Source organism: Protopterus annectens, chromosome 7.part0, assembly GCF_019279795.1.
Source record: "Protopterus annectens isolate FY-2018-M chromosome 7.part0, PAN1.0, whole genome shotgun sequence".
Taxonomy (NCBI): Eukaryota; Metazoa; Chordata; order Ceratodontiformes; family Protopteridae; genus Protopterus; species Protopterus annectens.
Genome location: NC_056739.1, coordinates 1,629,806,546 through 1,629,829,304, shown reverse-complemented (window position 1 = coordinate 1,629,829,304; position 22,759 = coordinate 1,629,806,546). Strand labels below are relative to the sequence as shown.

The 22,759-nt window shown below is 40.6% G+C and overlaps 1 protein-coding gene across 1 annotated transcript in view; it reads right to left on the bottom strand.

The window, feature by feature from the left end:
- RFT1 (RFT1 homolog) overlaps window positions 1–22,759 on the bottom strand; it is an 871,244-nt gene that overhangs the window by 584,940 nt on the left and 263,545 nt on the right. The window contains exon 6 of the mRNA XM_044078176.1: window positions 19,733–19,867. Coding sequence (XP_043934111.1) covers window positions 19,733–19,867 — 135 coding nt within the window. The remainder of the gene's footprint in view (window positions 1–19,732; window positions 19,868–22,759) is intronic.

Genomic DNA, 22,759 nt, shown 5'->3' with positions numbered 1-22,759 from the left:
GGACAGTTAGAACCTTGGATCCATTATAACGTGGATTTCTACTCCATACCACCACCCAAAACAGAACTCTGGTATAGTGATTGTGCCAAGTAGGAAAGGACTTGGACAGATAGTTTCAACCTGTTTTTTTAGTATTTGGCGAGTGTTTAGTTTGTCCCAAATTATGTTGTTTTTGTTGTATTTTTAATATTGGATCCTCCGGTATATACAACGACGTGCGTTATTTGCTTTAATTTTAGATTAATTTTTTCCGCATGTCAGATTCTAGATGAATGCACAACTTGCTTTTGCGTGCTTCTGTGCTTATTTACTTTATTATGCTTTGTGTAAATGTAAAAAAAAATATGGTGTTAGCCTTAAAATTTATTGCCTACAAAATCTAAGTGACATTTATCAGATTTGGAATTGGGAGTGATGCACCGTAAGAAACTGTAATTTGTCTGTCTTGATACAGTGATGTTTGCTCCTGTTATGCTTTATCTTAAGCTTTCATTCTTAAAGGACCAGTGGCTGTTACTTGAAGAACTTGTCCGCTTGGTTTCTAGACCACAGCAAAAGCTGTGTTTCATTACATCTGTTAACCTGTGTACTAGTTACTAATGACCATGGAATATACAAGACTCAGGAGGAAAATGGACTATTTTCAGTGAGAGTGCTTTGCTGATCATTTTTTTTTTTGAGGTACATCCCAGAATATTTTGGAAACCATTGTAAGAATAGCCATATTTCATTGATTGGAAGAATGTTGTTTTTGTGTGTGGCTCTATTAAAACCGACATCTTTTAGAATGTAGTATTTTAACAGAAGGACCCTCTCAGCACTGTGTTACAATTGGGTTGTGTGTGTGTGTCTGTGTGAATGTCATTTTTGTGTGTGGCTCTATTAAAACTGACATATTTTAGAATGTAGTATTTTTAACACAAGGACCCTCTCAGCACCGTGTTATGATTGGAGTTTGTGTGTGTCTGTGTGCCTGACTACGCATACACATGTTAGCAGTAGGGGCTAAGATAGGAGCTGAGCTAAGATTCGATCAGCACAGCCAATATGCAGTTCGAACACAGAAAAAAAAGAATCTAAAATGATGTCATTGTTTGTGTGTGTGTGTGTGTGTGTGTGTGTGTGTGTGTGTGTGTGTGTGTGTGTGTGGTCTTAGTGTTTGCACATAAGACCATTACTCAGACTTGTCTTTTCCATAATCTACAGTCCAGTTAGCTAGCCAAACTGGTCTCCTACATAACTCATTGATTTTTGTCTACCCTGCAGCCAGACTGGAGTAGTAAATCTTACAACAGGATAACAAAGTTTGCAAATGACCACATTAACTAACATATATTACTCTGTGACATGGCTAGCCATCCTGCAGTGTAATACATTAACTCTAGATGATGATAGCTGTTGATGTGACACTCCAGCCCCATGTGAAAACTGGGGCGATTGAAGGCTGGAACTGAATATAACACTGCGCTTTAATTAGACTAATCGATTAGCCTTCAGTTGTATTGAAAATGCCTACTGCATTCTCTAATATAAAATACCCACCAACAAAATGGTCCTGCACTGGTGACACCACTATTATCAAGTCTGTTATTCTAATTTCCTATTTTAAAATCCCAACGAAATTGTACCTGTAAAAAACAAAATCCTGCCCACTTAGCAGAAATTTTACTATACACGTATCATAAAATCTCACTTTGTCTGTCTGTTTTCAGATTTCAAATGAATAACTGTTTGGATAAAGTATGCATATGCCTCATATGCTGTCTGTATATAAAGTGACTAGCATAGTGTAAATACTATATAGTGTACCATTCGTTTATGCTACTTGTCTCTGTAAATATAATTTGGATCTTTTCTCCCTGACCTCTGCCCAGTTGGACTTTCCCAGTAATCAAAGGCAAATAAATAAGTAAGGGGGCCTAGGTTTTTATCTAGAAGTGTTTTATGTTTCTATAAATAATCCGGTATATGTACATGCGTATGAATATCCATACACGCAAATGTATATCTGGTCATATAATCATCTACTTAGGTGAAATATTACAATTTTGAAGCCACCAGTCTTAAATCATAATCTTGAGACAATAATATCAAAAGACTAAACACCACAGTACTGAACTCTTGGACTTGTACCCCCATGCAGGACCCATGTTTGTACTCATTCGTTGGTTCACAGTTGCAGAAGGATTTAGTATTCGAGATGTTTAGGCATTGTGGTCTTCAGCATTTTGGTCTTTCAGTGTTATGGTCTTGGGATTATGATTTTCAAGATTGTAAACCATACTTATAAATGCATAAAAGTAACTGTTTACGCCCCTAGGGAAACTGAAAAATATATTGTCAGTCGTGTGGAAGGGCTCAGTAATATCTAAGTATTATATTATTTGACTGAATGACTCAGGTCTTCTCCTTACTGATACTAAGTCTGTGTTACATGACAGCTGCACAATGTAATATAATGAATACCTACTCAACAGGTTATGTGCAGCAATTATCACCTGTCTCAGCATGCATATCTTTGCAGTAACGAAAGGAAGGTAATTTTCACATTAGTAATATGTGTAGTTACAATATAGCAGTGAGTCATTATCACTTTTCTGGGAAAAGTCTCAGCTGCAGTCACTGTTATTCACATAAGTAGAAGTCGTTATCACTTTGATGAATGCACAAGTCAGGTTATGTTTTTTCTCTGCTTGGAATCATTGCAAGCAACCGCCCTCTTTCTTCAACTGCCTACCCTCCTAAACCCTATTTTTTTCTTCCTCTATATATATATATATGCATATATATATATATATATATATATATATATACATATACATACATATAGGTTCATAGGTTGGTACTAGGCTATCGGCCCTAGGACCTATACAAGCCTAGCCATAACAATTCCCTGGATATTTCTTCCCACACTATTTACTTCCCTGGACCCCTGTCTATCAGGGCAACTGACATGATCTCCGGGGTGAATTTCCTTTGTCCCATCCAATCGTCAAGGTTCCTTTTGAAGAGGGCCAAAGAGGCGCTCTGCTTGACATTTATGGTCAGTCTATTCTAGAGTCTGGGGAGTCTCTGGGTCAGGAACCTACCCCTCCAGCATGTTTTGTTTATTGTGATGACAAGGTTTAGATGCCTGAAGCGTGTGGCACTGAAGGATTGGGATTTCTTTAAGTGTAGAATGTCCAACAGGTCTGGGTTTGACATGGCCTTGTATGTTAAGCAGAGATCACCTCAGACTAGACGATATGTGACAGAGTATAGCTGGAGTTTTTTAAGGTGGCCAGCATAGAGCATCTGCTTTAGGCCTGTGATTCTTTTAGTAAGGTATTTCTGCGGCCTTTCCAGTTGTTACAGATGTCTTGAGAGGTACATAACCAAATGGGGCGTTGTATTCTACAATGGGTCTAATGATGGATGAGTATAGTGGGACAATGACCTCCTTTTTTCTGGATGAAAAGCCCTTAGTGATGAGGTGTGCCACATAGAAGGATTTCCTGACTGTTGTGGAGATGTGGTTATTGAAAGTGAGACCACTGTTCATCTGTGTCCCTAAGTCTCTTATCACACTTTCGGTGTTTAGTGTACTGCCACCTGTGTGGTAATTCACAGGTACATGCTTTTTCCCAAAGGGGATAACTATATATTTCTTGGCATTGAGCTTGAGCACATGGCTCTGGAACCATGCATCGGTTTCTGTAAGGCCCTTTTGTACAGTATCCACATCATTTGGGGATTCAATAATATGGTTCCCAGTTTGCAGTCATCTGCGAACTTTGTTACCCAGAGTCCCTTAGTGTTGGCCTGTACTTCAGAGAAGTAGATGCCAAACAAGAGTGGTCCCAGGACTGAACCCTGAGGTACTCGACTTGTCACTTGTCTGGAGATGGATTTGGAGTCATCTACTTTTATAGTGTGGGTTCTGTCAGTAAGCCAGTTGGCAACCCATCGAGTGACGTAGGGATTAATGCCCAGCTTAGTAAGTTTATCTATGATTCCAGAGTGGGAGCTGGTGTCAAATGCCTTTGCGAGGTCCAGATAGGCTGTGTGGACTGCCTTACCCTCATCCACGGCTCTGGAGACTGATTCGAAGAAGTCAGTTAGGTTCAGGAGACAAGAGTGGCCCTTCACGAACCCAAACTGGATGGGGTCCAGTGTTTGAAGGTTGCCAGTATATATATATATATATATATATATATATATATATATATATATATATATGTGTGTGTGTGTGTGTGTGTGTGTGTGTGTGTGTGTATGTATATATATATATATATATATATATATATATACATGCATACATACACACACGTAGATATATATATATATATATATATATATATTTATATATTTGTGCATATGTGTGCATATGGATATATATGTATGTACATAATGTATTTGCACATAAATACATTGGTCACACGCATACATATATAATTTTGGTGATTGTGCGTACCTCAGCATTTTCTTGAAGGGGTCATTTGGGTGAATGTTTCACTTAGGGACATGTGTATAACATTTAGTAATGAAGATGCTGGTTGTCTTTTCAGCTTTTCCCGGTTAGGGGTCGCCACAGTGGAACTCCAGTCCGCTAATGATTAGCAGTAGATTTTTATGGTGCCGAGTTGCCAGCCCGATGCCCAACCTTCAATGAAGGCACGCCCATTCACGCATGTCTTTCGGAGGCCACTCGACCACGGGGAGGACATGCAGACTCCACACAGATGGCGCTCCAGCCGAGAATCGAACAGGAGAACCTCTTGCTGTGAGGCAACAATGCTACCGGTGTTAGGGGAAATAATTAATTTGTGTACCAGTCAGTCATGGATGGAAATGGTCAGTCAGTCATGGCTGGAAATTAGGTGGTAGGAGGAAGGTCTCGGAAACATCCAAGTGTTATACTATTTTGACTGAATTATAATGATATAGTATTTCTACTGAATGATAATGAATGCTTCTGCACTCCACACTAATATGTATTAGAACATGCTAATGCAAAGAATACTGCCCCTGTGGCTAGGATGGGAGATCTGGATGGGCTAACCAGGTAATGCATATGATATACATATATATGCAGTCTTCCAATACATCTGTAAAACATCAGTAGTAATCTGTTTGCATTTTCTTTCCTGTGCAGGTTTGTCCACCTTCTGACACTGACATGGCTTCACGACCAGGAGAACAACAAGTGAGAGTGTGGGTATATGGCTATTCCTCCATTCACTGGGCTGCCAGCCATGCCTCCCACCGAAACTGAAAACCAGTACAACTTGAGTTTCCCACATCCAGTGTGGAGGTATACTGGATTGCAAGAAGAGGTATGCATTGGAGTGGAGTACTGCAGTTGTTGGAAGAGAAGTGCTCCATCTACCCAGAGCCTGACATTCTTGTGCTGCACATTGGAGGGAATGATGTCCTCAGTTAACCACTCGAAAGGCTACGATTTCAAATCACAGCAATTTTTGAACACCTGCAGTCATGGTGGCCATGTTGTTATTTTGTGTGGTCTGATATAATTCCTCGACAGATATGGAAAACAGAAAACAGTCAATGGGCAGCTCACAAGGCCAGACGTTTACAGGATGCGTTCATGCATGGCTTGATGCACAGGGTTGGTGGATCTACAATCTGCCATGACAGCAGAAAGCGGAAGATGTTCACCTGTTCAGAAGGGATGATATTCCCCTACCTGAGGAGGGCATTGCGTTGTTCTTGACCGACCTCCACAATGGCATGAGGAGAGCTATGCAGGATTGCTAACATGCGGCTTGTGAGAAGAATGAAAAACACCCATGACCACATGACCAAGTAGGACCAGTATAGTAAGTAAAACACTAATATGAAATGTATTGTGTAAGATATATTTCTCGGAGTTTGGCAAATAACTGTGGTAAGGAGCTGGTGAGGATGCTGAGAAAGAACAACTGTTTCAGGAGAGTGCTACCATGTACAATCTAATATGTCAGTGATTATCCTGCAATACTTCTTTTTTACTCTGCTTTTATCAGGCATGTGTAGAGTTTGGATGACAAGAAGGGCTTACTAATACAGAACTTGATCCCTTAGGTCCATTGCTGAATGGAAACAAGTAAAGAGAAAAGGCATAAGTAAGGCAGACTGCTGACACTGAAGGATGTCGTGAGACTACAGTGTTATCGTCTGTCTGAGTGGGTAGCCAGCACAGCTATCGGACAGATGAGATGGCCTTGCCTGCCACTGAAGTCCCATGCCTGTCCTGGGTTCATTAGTGGAGTGACGGTCCTTACCTTGCTTTTTCTCTTTACATGTACCCATTCAGCAGTATGTTGGCTACACCAAGAATGTGTATATTTACAGTCATATATGTCTACATGGTAAAACAACTGCTTCTGAATGTTGTACACATGTACATATATCAGTTTTGTTAGGACTTAAGTTATGGAAATTATGATTTTTTTTTCATATTTTGGTAAATACCTTTGCAAGGGAGCATGTCAGTGTGCCAAGTAATACCTCATTTGAAGACAGAATTGATAGTAAAAACATGGTAAAAGAATTGTGCCTGTATGTTGGACATGTGCAGATATCAAAGTTTGTTTCGGACTTAGGTTATGGAAATTATGATTGTTTTTCATATTTTGGTAAATAACTTTGCAAGGGAGCATCTGAATGTGCCAAGTAATACCTCAATTTGAAGACAGGATTGCTGGTTCCAACATGGTAAAATAATTGTGCCTGTATGTTGTACACATGTGCAGATATCAAAGTTTGTTTTGGACTTAGGCTATGGAAATTATGATTTTTTTCATATTTTTGTAAATAACTTTGCAAGGGAGCATGCCAGTTTGCCAAGTAATACCTCATTTTGAAGACAGTGTTACTCCTTACAACATGGTAAAAGAACTGTGTCTGTGCACTGTACACATGTACAGATATCATAGTTTGTTTAGTCTTGTGAAATTATACATTTACAATAGTTCTCATTATTATGCCCAAATCTTTGCAAGGGAACACAAATTATGCATCATTTTGAAGCTGACATTCAGATGCACAACTTCTACACTGATATGTAGGCTTTGTCTTTTACAGGTGATGAGATATTATGCTTTGTTTATTTATCAATTATGAGAAATAATAAATTAATCATATTTCTGTGAATATCTAAAGAAAGGGGTATCACGCAGTAATGGTTAAGGTATCATTTTAAAGCTGACATTCATACTAACAAATTAAATTCAAATTGTATGGGTCTGCATGGTACATTGACCAAGATATTGTGCTTTGCTTTTCCAAAAAGGTAAAAAATATGCACAATATCAACATTCCTTGCCAAATATTTAATAATGACTTTGATATGCACTATCAACGTTTACACTGCTGGAAAGGGCAGTGTCTGCTGAACAACTTTTGCGTTTACATTTTTATTCTAGCTCTTATAGTTAAAGAGTTATGAACATTTGTTTTCTGTATGGTATTACAAATGGCTTTTCTGAAAATGAGCTCAGGCTGCACTGTTGATCCTATGGTGGAATTAAGCAGGCAGCTTTTTCTGATCTGCTCCGGAGAGAATGAGTTAATGGATGAGAAGGATAAGGCTCTGTGGAGCAGCTCTGCTAGGTAATCAAGGATTTGAGCTAAGTTGGGAACAGCTGTGTCCTTCCCTAGAGACTGACTCCAAGAACAATATCTCTTCCACTTTTCAGCATAGGATTTCCTAGTACTAGGCCTTCTGGCCTCAAGGATGACGTCCAGCACCTGTTTGCAGAGGGATGCTGGTGGTGTATTCAGGGAATAAGCCAGGCTGCAAGGTTTAGGGTTTGCAGCTGTGGATGTAAAATCTGTCCCTCCTGCTGAGACAGCAGGGAAGGTGTCTGATGTAGGTGCCAAAGTGGCACTGCTGTCAGACTGCATAGGAGTGGGTACCAGTGCTGGCGTGGCCAATCTGGTGCAATAAGGATTGCCCTTGGCCTGTCCTGTTTGATCTTGAGTAGTACTTTTGAGAGTAGGGGCAGAGGAAGAAAGGCATAAATTGAGAGGTTTTTCCAAGTAAAGGATAGGGCATCCACCTTCCAGGCTCTGCTGTGAGGGTTCCTGATGCAAAATTTGTTCAATTGGTGGTTTTGGGGGGGAGGCAAAAAGGTCCATCTCTGGTGTTCCCCACCTCTGGGTTAGAAGTTTGAATGAGTTGGGTTCCAGTTTCCACTCGTGAGGGTCCAGTAGATTTCTGCTTAAGTCGTCTGCCAGTGAATTTTGCTTGCCTGGCAGGAATTGAGCTTGTAGGTGCACTTGGATGCTCAAGGCTGTGTTCCACAGAGCAATGGCTAACCTACAGAGTGGGTAAGAATGAGTTATCCCTCTGCTTGTTTAAGTACGACATAACTGTGGTGTTGTCTGTCTTTATCAGGAGCTGTCCTGGAAGGATAAGGTATTTGAAGACTGTCAGAGCATTCTGTACAGCTAGCATCTCTTTTTGATTGATATGCAGGGGAATTTCTGCAGCTGAATTTCAACTGCTGAGTCCTACACTAAGGCACTGTATGAGCACATCCACTCATGCATGAATTGTGCCATCCCAAAGAGAACCAAGATGCTCTCCTCCAAAAAAAGGAAGCCAATCTGATGGTCCCCTGCCATAAACAAACTTTACAACAAAAGGAAGAAACTGTTGCAGAAAAGAGGAAAATCTCAGGATGCAAAAAACTCCCTTACCAGCCTCAGTAAGAAGCTGAGATCCCTCATAAAATCCTCCAAAGCTAGTTACGAAAATAAAATTGCCAAAGATCGCAAAGACAAAAAGTGTCAGGAGTCAGACTGGACTCCAAGAAGACATCTACAATATCCAGGACAGGGGGTATAGCTAGAGGTCTGTGCTGAGGCAAATCTAAACATTCACTGAGTCTCTTTTTGGACTGAGTATAGTCCTGGCATTCCCAGCGAAAATGCTCTCTTAAGGTATGCAAGGTTTCACCTAAAGAAAAATATTCTGGAGGGGAGGCAGAGGGAATGGATTCCTCTGCATCTGAATCCTCATAGGTAGACAAGGGTATGTCCTGGTAATGAGAAGGGTCACAGTCATCAGACTCCTTGTCTGTAGAATCAGAAGGAAATGTAATTCTTTGTCTTTTGGCAGGGGAAGGATGGCTTCCACTAATTAGAGTAATAAGGTCTTCAGCCATTCTAAGCATTTGTTTTTGTGGCATGGGAGCTTCTGCATGCACTTTGGACGTCGGTTTTCTAGGCGTAGTGCAGACTCTGAGCCTAAGAAACTCAGTAATTTTAGTAGGAAATGAGGTTGTCAGTTTAAGATGAATAACAGTAGGTCGGAATACACCCTCAGAAGCCGTTGCCTGCACAGCGACTCCGGACCCATCCAAGGTAGAGACATCCGCAAGTTCCATAGTCGAAGAAGCATCTCATGGCATACCGGTCAGCAGAGGCCTGCAAATCGCTAGAAGTGGGCATCAGGGGCTGCAAAGGCACCTCACTGAGTACCGGCAGGCTGGCGACTAGCTTAACAGAAGTATCGTCGGCAGTTTTTGACCTAAGCAGTCTGTCTTTGTCTTTGTGCTTTTTTGGAAGATCGGTAGTCAGATGGCTTACCAAAGCCATTTTGGAATACGGACAATGACAGTGAAAGAATTTAGCTACAAAAATAGCCTGACGACGAATGGTTCGGGCATTAAAGAAGGCACAAAACTGATAGCTAGGGACGTTGTGGTCTGGGCCTAAGCAGGTGACGCAGTAAGAATGAAAATCTCTATAAGGTATTTGCTTTCCACAGGCAAGACAATTGTTAATTTTTTCTGACATCGGTTAGAGCAAGAAAAAAGAATCCCCAGTGGGGTACTTAGCTTTAAAAGACTGCAGGTCTGAAACTCGAAAAAACAAAAATTTCAGGTGGCAGCCGACCAGCACTTGCAAACTGCTTCGGCTTTGGGCTCCTTCTCAGCAAGAAAGACTGACTTAATGGCATCGGCTACATGTTTTATACCCCTGACGACCTGACATCATGGAAGAGGCAACAGCATCCGACGCAGAAATCCCAAGACTCTGGTATTCGGGCTGACTGAGGGCTACCTGCAGGCAGATAACCCAAGTGTGATGACTGCAACAGTGAAACATGAAGAACATCTGTATTGCATTTATTTATTTGATTGATTGAATACTGATGGTCTCTCTCTGCATTTTGTTTAGCTGGTTTAACAGTGGGGGTTCTTTTACATTTTGTGAAGCCAGACTATCCAAGGTCTGAGCTACTGATCAAACTGCTTTTGTGTTTATCTGATTGCCTGAAGGTCTACTTTCCTTTTATACTACTGGTATAAGAAATACATTTCTGTGAGACTGTGTCAGTATCAGAGCTGCTCCTGCTCCCTGTAGCCTGGCTGTGATTGAATTTATATTTTTCTGGATTCACAAAGCTGAAATAACTATACTTTTTTGCACTTGATCTGTTTCAGTGATAGTTAACAAAACTGTGCTGCATTTATTTCTTTGCTTGACTGAATATTGCTGGTCTCTGCATTTTGTTTTTCCCCACCCTCTTGCCCAAGTGTTGTTGTTTTCTTACATTTGGTGGCTTTGGAACTGCCCACCCCTGCTGTAAATTTGATTTTGGACTCCCCAGTCCCATCTCATTTGCTCACTGTACTGAGTACAGTGAGATCATTTGGGAAGGAATACCCACTTGCTCTCTGATTTTGGACACTCCTCCCTATCCTATCTCATCAGCTCATTCTACTGTGTACAGAGACAGCATTTCAAAAGGACAACCCTCTTAGTTTCTTAATCCTAAATTATCTTCTGTTTCCTCCCTCTCCACAAAAAAATACACATTATATAGCTGCTTTTACTGTAATTATGTTCCTCCTATTTTATTAACTTATTCTGCTTTGCTGTTTGCTTTTAAGAGTTCAAGTGCTTTTATTATGCTGCATTTATTACTGCTTGTTAGTACCCTGATTAAATCTGTCTGTTATGCTAAGCCTCTTAGGTTTGGTTTTAGCACTTGGGCTTCAGGCCAGTTATTTTACATTTAAGAAGGTTTCTGTGGTCTACACTTTTGTGGAGAAACCCTTATCAAAATCCTCTCTGCATAAATCCATCTAAGTTTCAGAACACTATGTCTGGACAATTCCCATCAGTTTCTCCTGCACGCTTGGTCGACATGGGTATACTGAGGCAGTGTAGCAACTGCCACATGTTCACGGACAACCCTCTTCTCCTGGCACATAATTCTTCTACTTGCAAGAAATGTATTTGTATCAGTAACATAGAATCCATGCCACAGTCAGTATTCCTGACAAAGAGGAGATTGCCAACACAAACACCACACCACCCACATCACATAGCCACACACAACACACACCCAACTATGCAGAGGTCCTCAATAAAACCTTAAATAAACAGCAGAGACCTCTAAAACACACTCACAAACATTTCATACACAACACCAAACACATCACAGACAGCAGACAACACACCAGTGTCTCACAAACACAGCCCATAAGGCATAAAAATAAACCAAACATACGAGTCATAGGCGACTCAATTCTGAGACACACTGGTGTCCCCCTCACCAGGCTCAACAAGGAGAAGACCATGGTCAGTTGTCTGTCAGGTGCCACAATCCACCTCATCATGCACACAATTAAGTCTCTCCACAACAGGTTCAAGTATGACTATGTCACTGCCCGTGTTGGTGTGAATGACTTGAGACATACCTCCCCACACTATATGAAGAGAGAGACATGACTGAGCCCTCAGAGTATGTGTCCCAGGCAGGTATGACCCTAGCCCTAAGCAGCATCCTACCTTCACCACGAATGATACCACAATAACAACAAAAAATAATTGACTTCAACAATCAGTTAGTTTCTGAGGGGATGACATAGTTGACAGGCCTTGATTCTTTGCTAGAGATGGCCTCCATCTGTCACCCCTGGGATTCCATATTCTGGCCAAGGCTCTTGCCTCCCCAGTGTGCCTTTTTTAGGCAATGTCCCAAAGACAAATCTTCCAACATAAGAGATAAGTCAAAAAGCAAATCGAAGGTCATGATGCTTAATGCTAGGAGCCTTAACCTGAAAATGCACTCACTGGAGGCTCTCCTCATACTGGACGATGCTGACGTGTGCAGTAACAGAAACTTGGTTCAAGGATGCAGGCAGCACCCCTGCCTTTCCAGGCTATACCTCATTCCCCACATTCCAACCCCAAAATGAGGTCAGGAAGATTAAGGGTGGTGGAGTCTCTATCTTCATTAAAGACAAGCACACCTCCAGGACTGATTTGCCAGCATGCCGCACTAGAACCACTCCAGGTGCAACTGACAGTTACAAGACACCCATCCAAGATATAGCCAGCTACAGACCCCCCTCCATGACTCAGGACACCCACTTCTCCTACCTGGACCTACTTGACTCCATCATAACACCCTGATCCTTGGTGATTTCAACTACCCCACCATAGACTGGGTGAACTATTCCTGGACTAGTGCACTCACCCAACGATTCCTTGACTTCATCAATTCAAATGCACTAGACTAGTTCATCTCATACCCCACAAGGGAAGATAAGATTCTGGACTTGGTTCTCACCAACATGGGTAACCGCTGCACCAGCCCCATAGTAATTTCTTCCTTGGTGAGATCAGACCATCAGTCTGTGTCTCATTTGAAGTTTCTATCCTGCTCAACACCCCCCAGCCGTAACCAAGCAAAAAACTTCTCAAAACCTGACTACAACCTCCTAAGGGAGGATATCAGTAGCTTCACACCTCCACCCCCCTCCCAGAGGATGCAGACAACTATGCTGAACAGTATGCTAATACAGTATACACACACCTGTACAACTGCATAGACTCAGCCATACCCAGTAGAACTAAAACCTGCTCCTCAAGGAAACACAAGTCTATCTGGTGGATATCCTCTAGCAACAGGCTTTACAACAAAGGAAGAAACTGTTGTCCAAGGGTAAAAAGGTACAAATTTCCAATTGGAAAAACTCCATCCTTAGCCTCAACAAGCAAATTAGATCATTAGTGAAAACCTCCAAAGCCAATTATGAACTGAAAATAGCCTTTATAACAAAGAGAAACCACAAAGCCTTCTTCAGTTATGTCAGGAACCTTCATGGCAAAGCCCAGGTTTGTTCTGAATTACTTCTTAATGGTACCACTTACTGATCCTGTTGATTTAGCCAACCTGCTAGCAGATGGGTTCAGTGCAAACTTCATCCGCCTGTCCCCCCCAAATGCCCATTTGACATTCCTGATACTTGTCCCTCACCTCACATGTCCATAGATCAAGTATTAAAGGCCCTATTCAAAGCAAAGAACAAAGCTTCCATGAGACCTGATAGCATCCTAGGCTGTATTTTGCTATATCTCCAACAAGAATTACCTTTGCATTTTAACCCTATTCAACCACTGCCTAAGTGCAGGCTTCATCCCAGCAGAATTGTGAACTGCCACTGTAATCCCCTTGCACGGAGGTGGTGCCACTACTGACCCTGGCAACTATCACCCCATTAGCTTGACAAGTCTGATCTGTAAAGCCATGGAGCTTATTATTATGGACCTCATAAACAAGGAAATAGGCAATCTCCAAGCACTTGACCCCACCCATTTCTGATTTGTCAAGGGCAGATCTTGCCTGTTGAACCTGATTGACTTTTCTGAGACTGTCACCAAGGCCCTGGATGAGGGAAAGTCAGTACATACAGCTTACCTTGATTTGGCCAAAACCTTTGACACAATCCCCCACTCAGGCATCATCAAAAAGCTAACACAACTTGGCATAAATCCTGAACTCATCAGGTGGGTGGCCAACTGGCTCAAGGTAAAAGTAGGTGCCTCCACCTCCGACAGCAGACCTGTCACTAGTGGTGTTCCCTAGGGATCTGTCCTGGGACCCCTACTGTTTGGCATCTACTTCTCAGAGGTCCAAGCAAAGACAAAAGGCCTGTGGCTGACCAAGTTTGCAGGCAACTCTAAATTGGGTGCTGTCATTGACTCCCCAAATGATGTTAACATACTACAAGAGGGTCTCACAGCAAAAAACGACTGGTGCCAAACTCATGGCCTTAAGTTAAACACAAAAAAATGTATTATCATACCATTCAGCAAAAACACAGCCCCTACTGATTACCACCTCAACAGTAACCCCCTAAGCACACAACCTGTGGTGAGAGACCTGGATACACAGGTTGACAACAATCTCACATTCGACCGTCATGTAGCGGCAGTGGTCAGAAAAGCCTTTTACTTGGCTTATCTCATAAGTAAAAGGATTGCATCCAAAAAAGTAGGTTATCAACTCTCTGTACTCCTCCTTCATTAGGCCAATAATTGAATACAATGCCCAGTTTGGTATGTACCTCTCCAAACACCTGCACCAGCTGGAAAGCCCACAGAAATACCTCACAAAGAGAATCCATGAACTCCAACACCTGTCCTATGTGGACAGGCTCAAATCACTCTCACTCTACTCTGTATTGTACAGATTGCTCAGAGGTGATCTGTGTCTCGCATACAATGCAATCTCAGACCCTGCCCTACTAGACATGCTCCATATCCGTAAGTCTAACTCCTTGCGCATTACCCGCTCAAAAAGCCTAAATCTAATATGCAACATTAACAAAACTTGCTGGAAAGGCAGGTTTGTCTCCCAGAGGTTGCCCTGTCTCTGGAATAGACTTCCCATACATGTCAGAGTACGCCACTGACCCTCTTCAAGCACAACCCTGATGAGTGGATGGGAAACTGCAAATTTGTCCCAAGGGTTCCACCTGTGTCCCTCATTGACAGGGGTGACAGGTGCTGACAGGTTTCTTTTTTGGGAATAAACTCTTGGCTAGGCTTGAAAGGGCCCCAGGGACATTAGCCTAGTAACCTCTTATGATCCTATGATGATCTTGTGAAAAACTTCTGCCGTTATACCCCTGCATGCCAAGCATAGATCACCTCTCAGTGACCGGTAGGAGACTGAGTATAGAGTTAGGGCTTTAAGATGATCCATAAAGGACAATGTGTTTATACACCGGATTCTCCTAGTAAAAAATCTTTGTGGATTTCCAACTGTTGTATATGACTGGTCAGGTACAAACCGAATGGGGCATTATACTTGATGGGTCAGATAAGGGCTGAACAAAGTGCCACTATGACTTCCTTGGACATGGATGCCATTCATTTAATTATATGTTGGGCAACAGAGAATGATTTTCTTATTACCTTTGCCACATACTGGTCAAAGGCCAGATTATTGTCTACATATGTTCCAAGATCCCTGACTACAGCGTTCAACTCTTAGGGGTATATTAACGAAGGAGTAATTAGCCTGGGTGGCAATTTTCACAAAAGGCACTACAATGTATTTCTTAGCATTGGGTTTTAATCCGTGACTTTGCCACTAGTCATTTGCCTGTGTTAAGCCCTCTTGTAAGATGTTTGCATCATGGTGAAAATCTATGACAGTTCCCAACTTGCAGTCAACTGCGAATTTGGTAAGCCAAAGGCCCTTGACATTACCTTTTATCTCTGAGAAGTAGACATCAAATACGAGTGGTCCTAGCACAAAGCCCTGAGGTACTCTGCTGGCAACCAGTCTCTTAGTGTAAGTGGTCTCACCAATCCTGACCTCCTGAGCCCTATCTATGCCCAGTTCAGTGAGTCTGTCAACTACACCCAAGTGAGGTATTGTACTGAATGCCTTAGCCAGGTCGATGGAGGTGGTCTGCATCATTTTCCCCTCATTCATTGTCTTGGTGACCATCTCAAAGAAGTTCACCATGTTTAGTAGCCATGACCTTCCCCTGATAAAGCAACCCTAGGGTGGCTTCAGTGTCTGAAGGTTTACCTGTGTCTTTGTTGATTTCCATGATAATTTGTTAAATGGCTTTGCATATTTCTGGGGTGAGCTGATGGTCCACCCTTCTGAAGTGGGATAACCATTGCAGCCCTCCATTCTCATGGTACAAAGCCTGTTTTGAAGCTCTAGCTTACGGGTGACTCAAGTGGACCTGACAGATCATGATTCCAGCTATTAACGAGGCATCTTGGGATATTGTCGGGGCCCATTGAGGCTGTGTTTTTGGGGTCTATATCAATTTGTCAAATCACTTATGATCAAACCCCTAGTCATCGAACACCTAATTATCGAAGCCACCAATCATCGAACAGAGATTTTAGTGAAATTTTTCCTAGGGCAAGCCAACAACAGGCCACCCTAGCAACCATGAACAAAATAATAAAACTTAACCTACCCAGGTGGGGGGCTTCACCCTCACACCCCACAATGTGGGGGCTGCAACCACCACACCCGCCAACTAAATATACCAAATCCGAGATCGCACTACAGTGGAAAAAAGGGCAAATACCAGATTGTAGCCAACCACTGGTTTGACCTAGGAAAAACTTTAATTAAAACTCCTTTCAATGATTAGCGGTTTCGATTAAAAGGTGTTCGACAAATGGAGGTCTGATCATCTGTGATTCGACAAAGTAATACAGACTCATGTTTTTGGATTTAGGAAGGACCTGTATCCTATTAATAGTTGGGGAGGTGCTGGTAGGTATTTCAGGGGGAGGAAGGGGTGAAGACTGAGATTAATTTGTCAGAGAGCAAATTTCCTACGTCACTCTGCTCATTGAAAGCTGCACTACTGACCACCAGTTCGGCACACTGATCTGTGTTGCATTTGAGGTTTTGGACATAGCTGTAGAACGCCTTGTGGTTATCTTTAGTCTGTGTGGTTATGTTGACCTTGTAAATGGCCTTGTTGGACATAATTAGTTCACTTCATTTCTTGTTTAGTTTAATTACAGAGCGCCTATCATTGTAGGAGTTGCTCTTCCTGATTTTAGCCATGGCTTTTTTTTCCTTTTGTAATATACCCTATTATTTATTCATTTATTTTTATTTATTTATTTGACATTTGTTGGCCGGGATAGTCCAACTGAGCAAAAGCCCTTTTTCAGTGGAGGCTCAGAGAGAAAAGCTCCATGGTATAACAATCAAGAAAAACAACAAAATTGAAATGAGATACAGAAAGAAGTATAGAATAAGATAGTAAAAACAGTTAAGAGAATTTACAAGCTCCACAGTACAATAAATCAAGAACATTATAAGACTGAGGTAAGAATACAGTAAAAAAAATATACAAAAAAAGCAGTTAAGCAAATGTAACAACAGTAAAGTAAGGCTAATCAACAACAGATGCATTTAATGCGAGTAGTAGGTTTAGTATTAGGTAGTGACTAAGCACTTGCATATAACACATAGGGTTGTCTTCAGAGGAAGATTGTGTTATTCAAAGCAGTTAGTGAGTTTAGGAGCAGAGAGGGGAGGAAAAGAGATGATAGCAAAGGAGTGAGGGAAGGGTTCAAGTGGGATGAGTACAGTGACAGGTCCAGGTGCTGTTAAAGTATCTTTTGAGAGTTTTCTTGAATTCAGAGGAGTGGGTGGAGTTTCTGAGAGTCATAGGAAGCTTGTTCCATGAGAGAGCAGGAAAGTAGCCATTATGGTTAGGATTTCACTTGTGTGGTTTGTTTTTAGAGTTTGTTTTGGACTTGCTTCTAGTGGGTACGTTAGCTTCTATAAAGCTATTTACCTGGTTGCACATGGGTTCTGTGAACAATTCTGCATAGGCTGCTGTGAGCTCTGGATTGGGATGGGCACTGAATTTTGACAAGTTATCACTTAACAGGATGTAGTTTGCTTTGGAATATTCCTAACTGTTACAGGGTTTGCTGGGGTTAAAAGGCTGATTTTTATTTCAAAGGAGACAGCTTTGTAACCAGACTTCAGCAGTGAGGTTCAGGTTCAGGTTCAGGTTAGTACTAAGCTAACTGCCCTTATGAGCCATTTTAAGCCTAGCCAATTATCCTTTGTGAGACCCAAACCCTGCACCTTGCATTTGTAAGGCAAACACCTTAACCATTAGTCATAACACTGGGGGGGAGGGTTGTTGGGGGTAGCACTCTCCCATACTGGTGCGTATCAGGTCCAGTATGTTTGAACCTCTAGTGGGTGTGTGCACTATTTGGTCAAGGGCATGTGTGTTAATATAGTCCAGGAACATTGTGCCTGTGAGCTTTAGGCAGTATATGTTTCCCAGTCTATACAGTGGTAATTTAAGTCTCCTATTAAAAGGGTATTTGGTTAAATGGTGAGTGTCTCCAGTAGGTCTTGGTACCAGCTATGGAATTCTAGGGACACAGATGGTGATCCATAGCTTGCTAGGATATAGTATGGGACTTTGTCTATGGTGATTTGCATGTGGATACATTCTAGGCCCTCATCCTGTTTAACCAACCTAGAGTTATACTTGTTGTTAATATAGACTGAGACTCCTCCTTTTGTAGCTCAGCACTCAGACCCTTTTTGTTCAGCATCTACTTCTTGGAAATCCAAAACACTAACACAAACATATGACTAAATGAATCTGCAAATGGTTGCATGCTGGGTACTGTTGTTGGCTCAGCATCCAATACTGTGTTATTACTGCAGGGGTTGACCATACAAATCTGTTGTGTAGTAGAAATGGGCATAAACGAGATGCAAAGAATATTACCTCTGGCAAACAAATCTTAAAAGTAGCTTAAAGCACAGACAGCATCCTACTGACTACTGCTAAGGTGTCAAGAGACTTTGGCACCTTTTGAGAAAGCTCCTTACTCTTCAATCACCATGTATAGTAACAGCAGTCAGAAAAACCTTCTACCTAGCCACTTAATAACTAAAGGTATATCAGGCATATCAAAAGAATTTACCATTCCATACCAGAGAAAGTACTACTGATCAGTCTTTTCCATTTTCCCCTACTTTGGTTCAACATCTACATCATATTTATTTGCTCCAATATAATTTTCTCTATTATATTATTACTTATTTGTGTATTTTAACTTTATATTGTTTTATTTACAGTTGTTTTACTCTTTGGTTATTATGTTATCTTACCATGAGTTTTTAAGTTTTCTTAATGGTGCTTCGACGGTAGAGAAACTAAATAATGTTGGAAGTGAACATAAACTATCCTACTTTCCACCAAGCTGAGGGAAGCTGTAAACAACAAAATCCAACCAAGACACAGCTTCAGGGATCGAGCCAATAAATATCCAAGTACCAAGTGATGGAAAACGCTGATATAAAAACTTTCTTTATTAACGCCAAATGCTCTAAATGTTGAAATTGTAATGACTACATTCTACTAGCCTTGAGTTTTAATATGGGCTTAATGGAAATATAGTCATTCAAACCCGGTTTCTTATTTGATTCCAAAAGAATCTGCCAGTGAGTCTGAATCTGTATTTAGTTGTAGGACATGTCTGTGTATGTTTGTACATACATATTAAAACTCAAGGCTAGTAGAATGTAGTCATTACAATTTCAACATTTAGACAGCAACGAAAACTATCCTACTTTATTACACTGAAATCTTAAAGAGACCTTCACAGCATGTGGCTTTAATGAAGCAGCGTTTTAGTTCAATTCAAAACATTAAACTGTGGAGATAACACTGTCAAACTCACTTAAAACTAGACTATTTTCTCCATTTGGTTCATAAAACATGGTCATTACTAAAAATATGCAAGGCACACATTTTATTTGCAATTTCATGGCAAACTTTTTCCAAGCTACATCATACAAACATCACAGTAAACTCTTCATCTAACAGTAGTTAATACATTTCTTAAAACAAAATTGCTGAAAAAAATTAAAGAATCTAGCACAAGCAAGGGCATGTCTAACAATTACCTGGTTCTTGGGAAACTTGGGTAAAAAATCTGTCAGCCGAGAAAAAGGGAAGGATTTCTTCTGGGATTCAGGTGACTTCAAGAATTTTGTAAAGTAAATGACATAGCACAGAACCAGAACTCCAGTATATACCAACTGAAAAAAAAATATTGGCATGATTTTTCAGAACAGTAATGGATTACACCATTAAAAGTCTTTTAAGTTCAGTAAAGTGAGGGGATTTACAGTAGTCCAGCAAACAAAATTAGAAGCAAAAATTAAGTACTACCAAACATTAAAGAAATTACAGTTGCATGAGCATACTCGCTATAACAGCAGATCTTTGAAGGAGGAATCACTAAAGCAGTAAATAACAATATGTGGGCTTACACAACAGTGATGTTACAGGAAACAGGAACAGGTTTTTCTTAGCTGAATATGTCCTGTTGTGCAAGCCAGCGCTGACTGAATTAGAAGTGACATCAGCTGTCACATGTCCTCAATAAAATTAGCGTTGCCTTGAACCAACCTCAGTTTTTCTGAGTAAGAAGTCCAACCGTGTGACATGTATCCATGAAGTAGGCAAATAATATGCTAATAATCTAATACGAGCACTAAAACACTAAACTGTATAATGGAATTGTGCTGTAAACCAGAAAACTATTTAGAAAGAAAGAAGTGATACAAAATCCAAACTCTTAATGATAATGAATGTGCATGTATGCAAGTATGGTGTTGGTGGGTTTGCCAATGCTAAAATGACCACGCTAATCTCTCTTAGAGAGAGCATACCCAAAGATAAGTGCTATCATGTTCAGTAAGGGTTGCTTTAACAGTAAGTCATAGAAGCAGAACTGCTGAACTGAGCTACCATCTTTCAGTTAGGGATGTTGTAACATTAAACCATAACTATCAGGCAGAAATCATAAATGTAAGAAATATTGGCTAATACAGAATGGTGAATTTACACTGCCTTGTCCAGCTTGCAATATTTAATAAATATGCAGACATTAAACCATGTGGCAGCCTCTAAAATATACAATAGAATAATCTACAAGTAAGGAGAATCTTTACAGGTCCTTACAAAATTTTATTAAATTTGTTGTTGCAGAAAGCAATATCATCTATCAAGCATTCACTGACAGTTTGCTTTGTTACAGAAGTTCTGATTTGTCTTTTGTGAAAAGGATAGTGTCAACCGGTCAGTCTGTCCACAGAGTTTAATTTTCTCCATAAAGTATCTCAGGTAAGATGTGACATAAATGCCCCCTTTGTTTTCTTAATTAGAAACAAAAGAACAACAATGCAAGCTACACTGATTGGATCAAGAAAACAGAAAACACATCATTAAGCATAAACATGCATCTGTCAATGCTGAAATGTGTCTACACTAGAGAGGGGCTGCAGCAACAGTGGTTAAAGATGTGCGGTCAATAAACATACGGGGCAGCTGGTAAATGGAAAAGGTGCCTGCCACTCATAAACCTCGTGCAACATTAGATTATGAATACACAGGGAATTGCTGACTTATTTATTTTTAACAAATGGCAATAAAATAAAAATAAATAAATAAGTCAACAATTCCCAGTATATTCAAAATCTTATGTTACACAAGGATAATGGGTGGCAGGCAGTATTCTCTTTTACCGTGACTTAGTTTTTCATATTCCTGCCTTGCCTACATGCGCTATTAACAGTGCTAAACACAGAACTGAGTCACTTTGCAGATCACACAGCTTTAACAACTAATGTTGCAGTTCAACATCAGTGTAAGCCAGCATTCAGCACTGACAAATGCCTTCCTTTTTTCCCTTTTAAAATTAATCAGATGACTAGAGGAATCTAACATTCTGGAGTTGTTTAATGTGGCAAACCATCCACTGCTACTGCACAGTCTGGTCTGAAGACATCTAGAGGCATTTTGCTGTCACTGCACTTTGGCTCAAAAATACTCGAGGATTTACGATACTAATTTCTAACACTGATGTCTAAGGTTTCCTCTCCCAAATATATATATATATATATATATATATTTACACACACACATTTATATATATATATATATATATATATATATGTGTGTGTATATATATATATATATATATATATATATAAACACACACACACATATATATATATATATATATATATATATATATATATATATATATATATATTATATATGTGTGTGTGTGTGTGTTTGCGTGCATATAATTTATAGTTGCACATCTGACTTGTGAGACAGAGATGCTAGAGTCACACTGATAATCCCAGCTGCAAAAGGCAACTGAAAGGTAGAGGTAACACAATTTGGTTTCCTAAAACGAATTTCAGTAGCAAAACATAATTGTAATCTATGACTGAGGAGGAAGAAGTTGCTGTGAAATGTTAGGGCTAAATAGCAGCACTGAACCACCTTCATCTCTGGGTCCAGGACAAACTCTTCTGTGACAAGAGCAAGTGCTGCGAAGAACGGGAATAATGAATTGCCATCTTTTAGCCACAATTTGGATACAGAAAGAATATCCTAAATTTAAAACTGATCAAGCTCAGCGAATGTGGTTTTGTTAAGAACAGTCCTGCTGTTTTAAATGGCCAACCCTTAGAAATTTGAAGAAAGGAGGGGAAGGGAGGGATGAAGTTGGGTAGAAAGAAAGTACAGAGGACTCAGATGACATTCTATATTACCAGAGCTGTGAAGTAGTAATGCAACGATAACCTTCTGGGGAAAGGATGGGATATAGGTTTTACAAGGAAAGAAGTAGACAAAGAAAATAGTTTTTAAATGGGTGTGAATAGGATGACTGACAGGGACACAAGGCATGACTGTAAGTGAACAGTAGTACAGGAAATTGGAGGAATACCAAAGGAAGCTGCTAAGTGGAGCATGAGGATGGCAGACACAGTGGCATAGCTGAAGTCAGTGTAACTGGTAAAGTGAAGCCAGGCACACACTGTGTACTCCAATGAATACATTTTTTTCTGAGCCTCTCTTGCAAATGTCAAAACTCAAAAAGCATAGAATGTTTAGAACTGCATAAATTAATT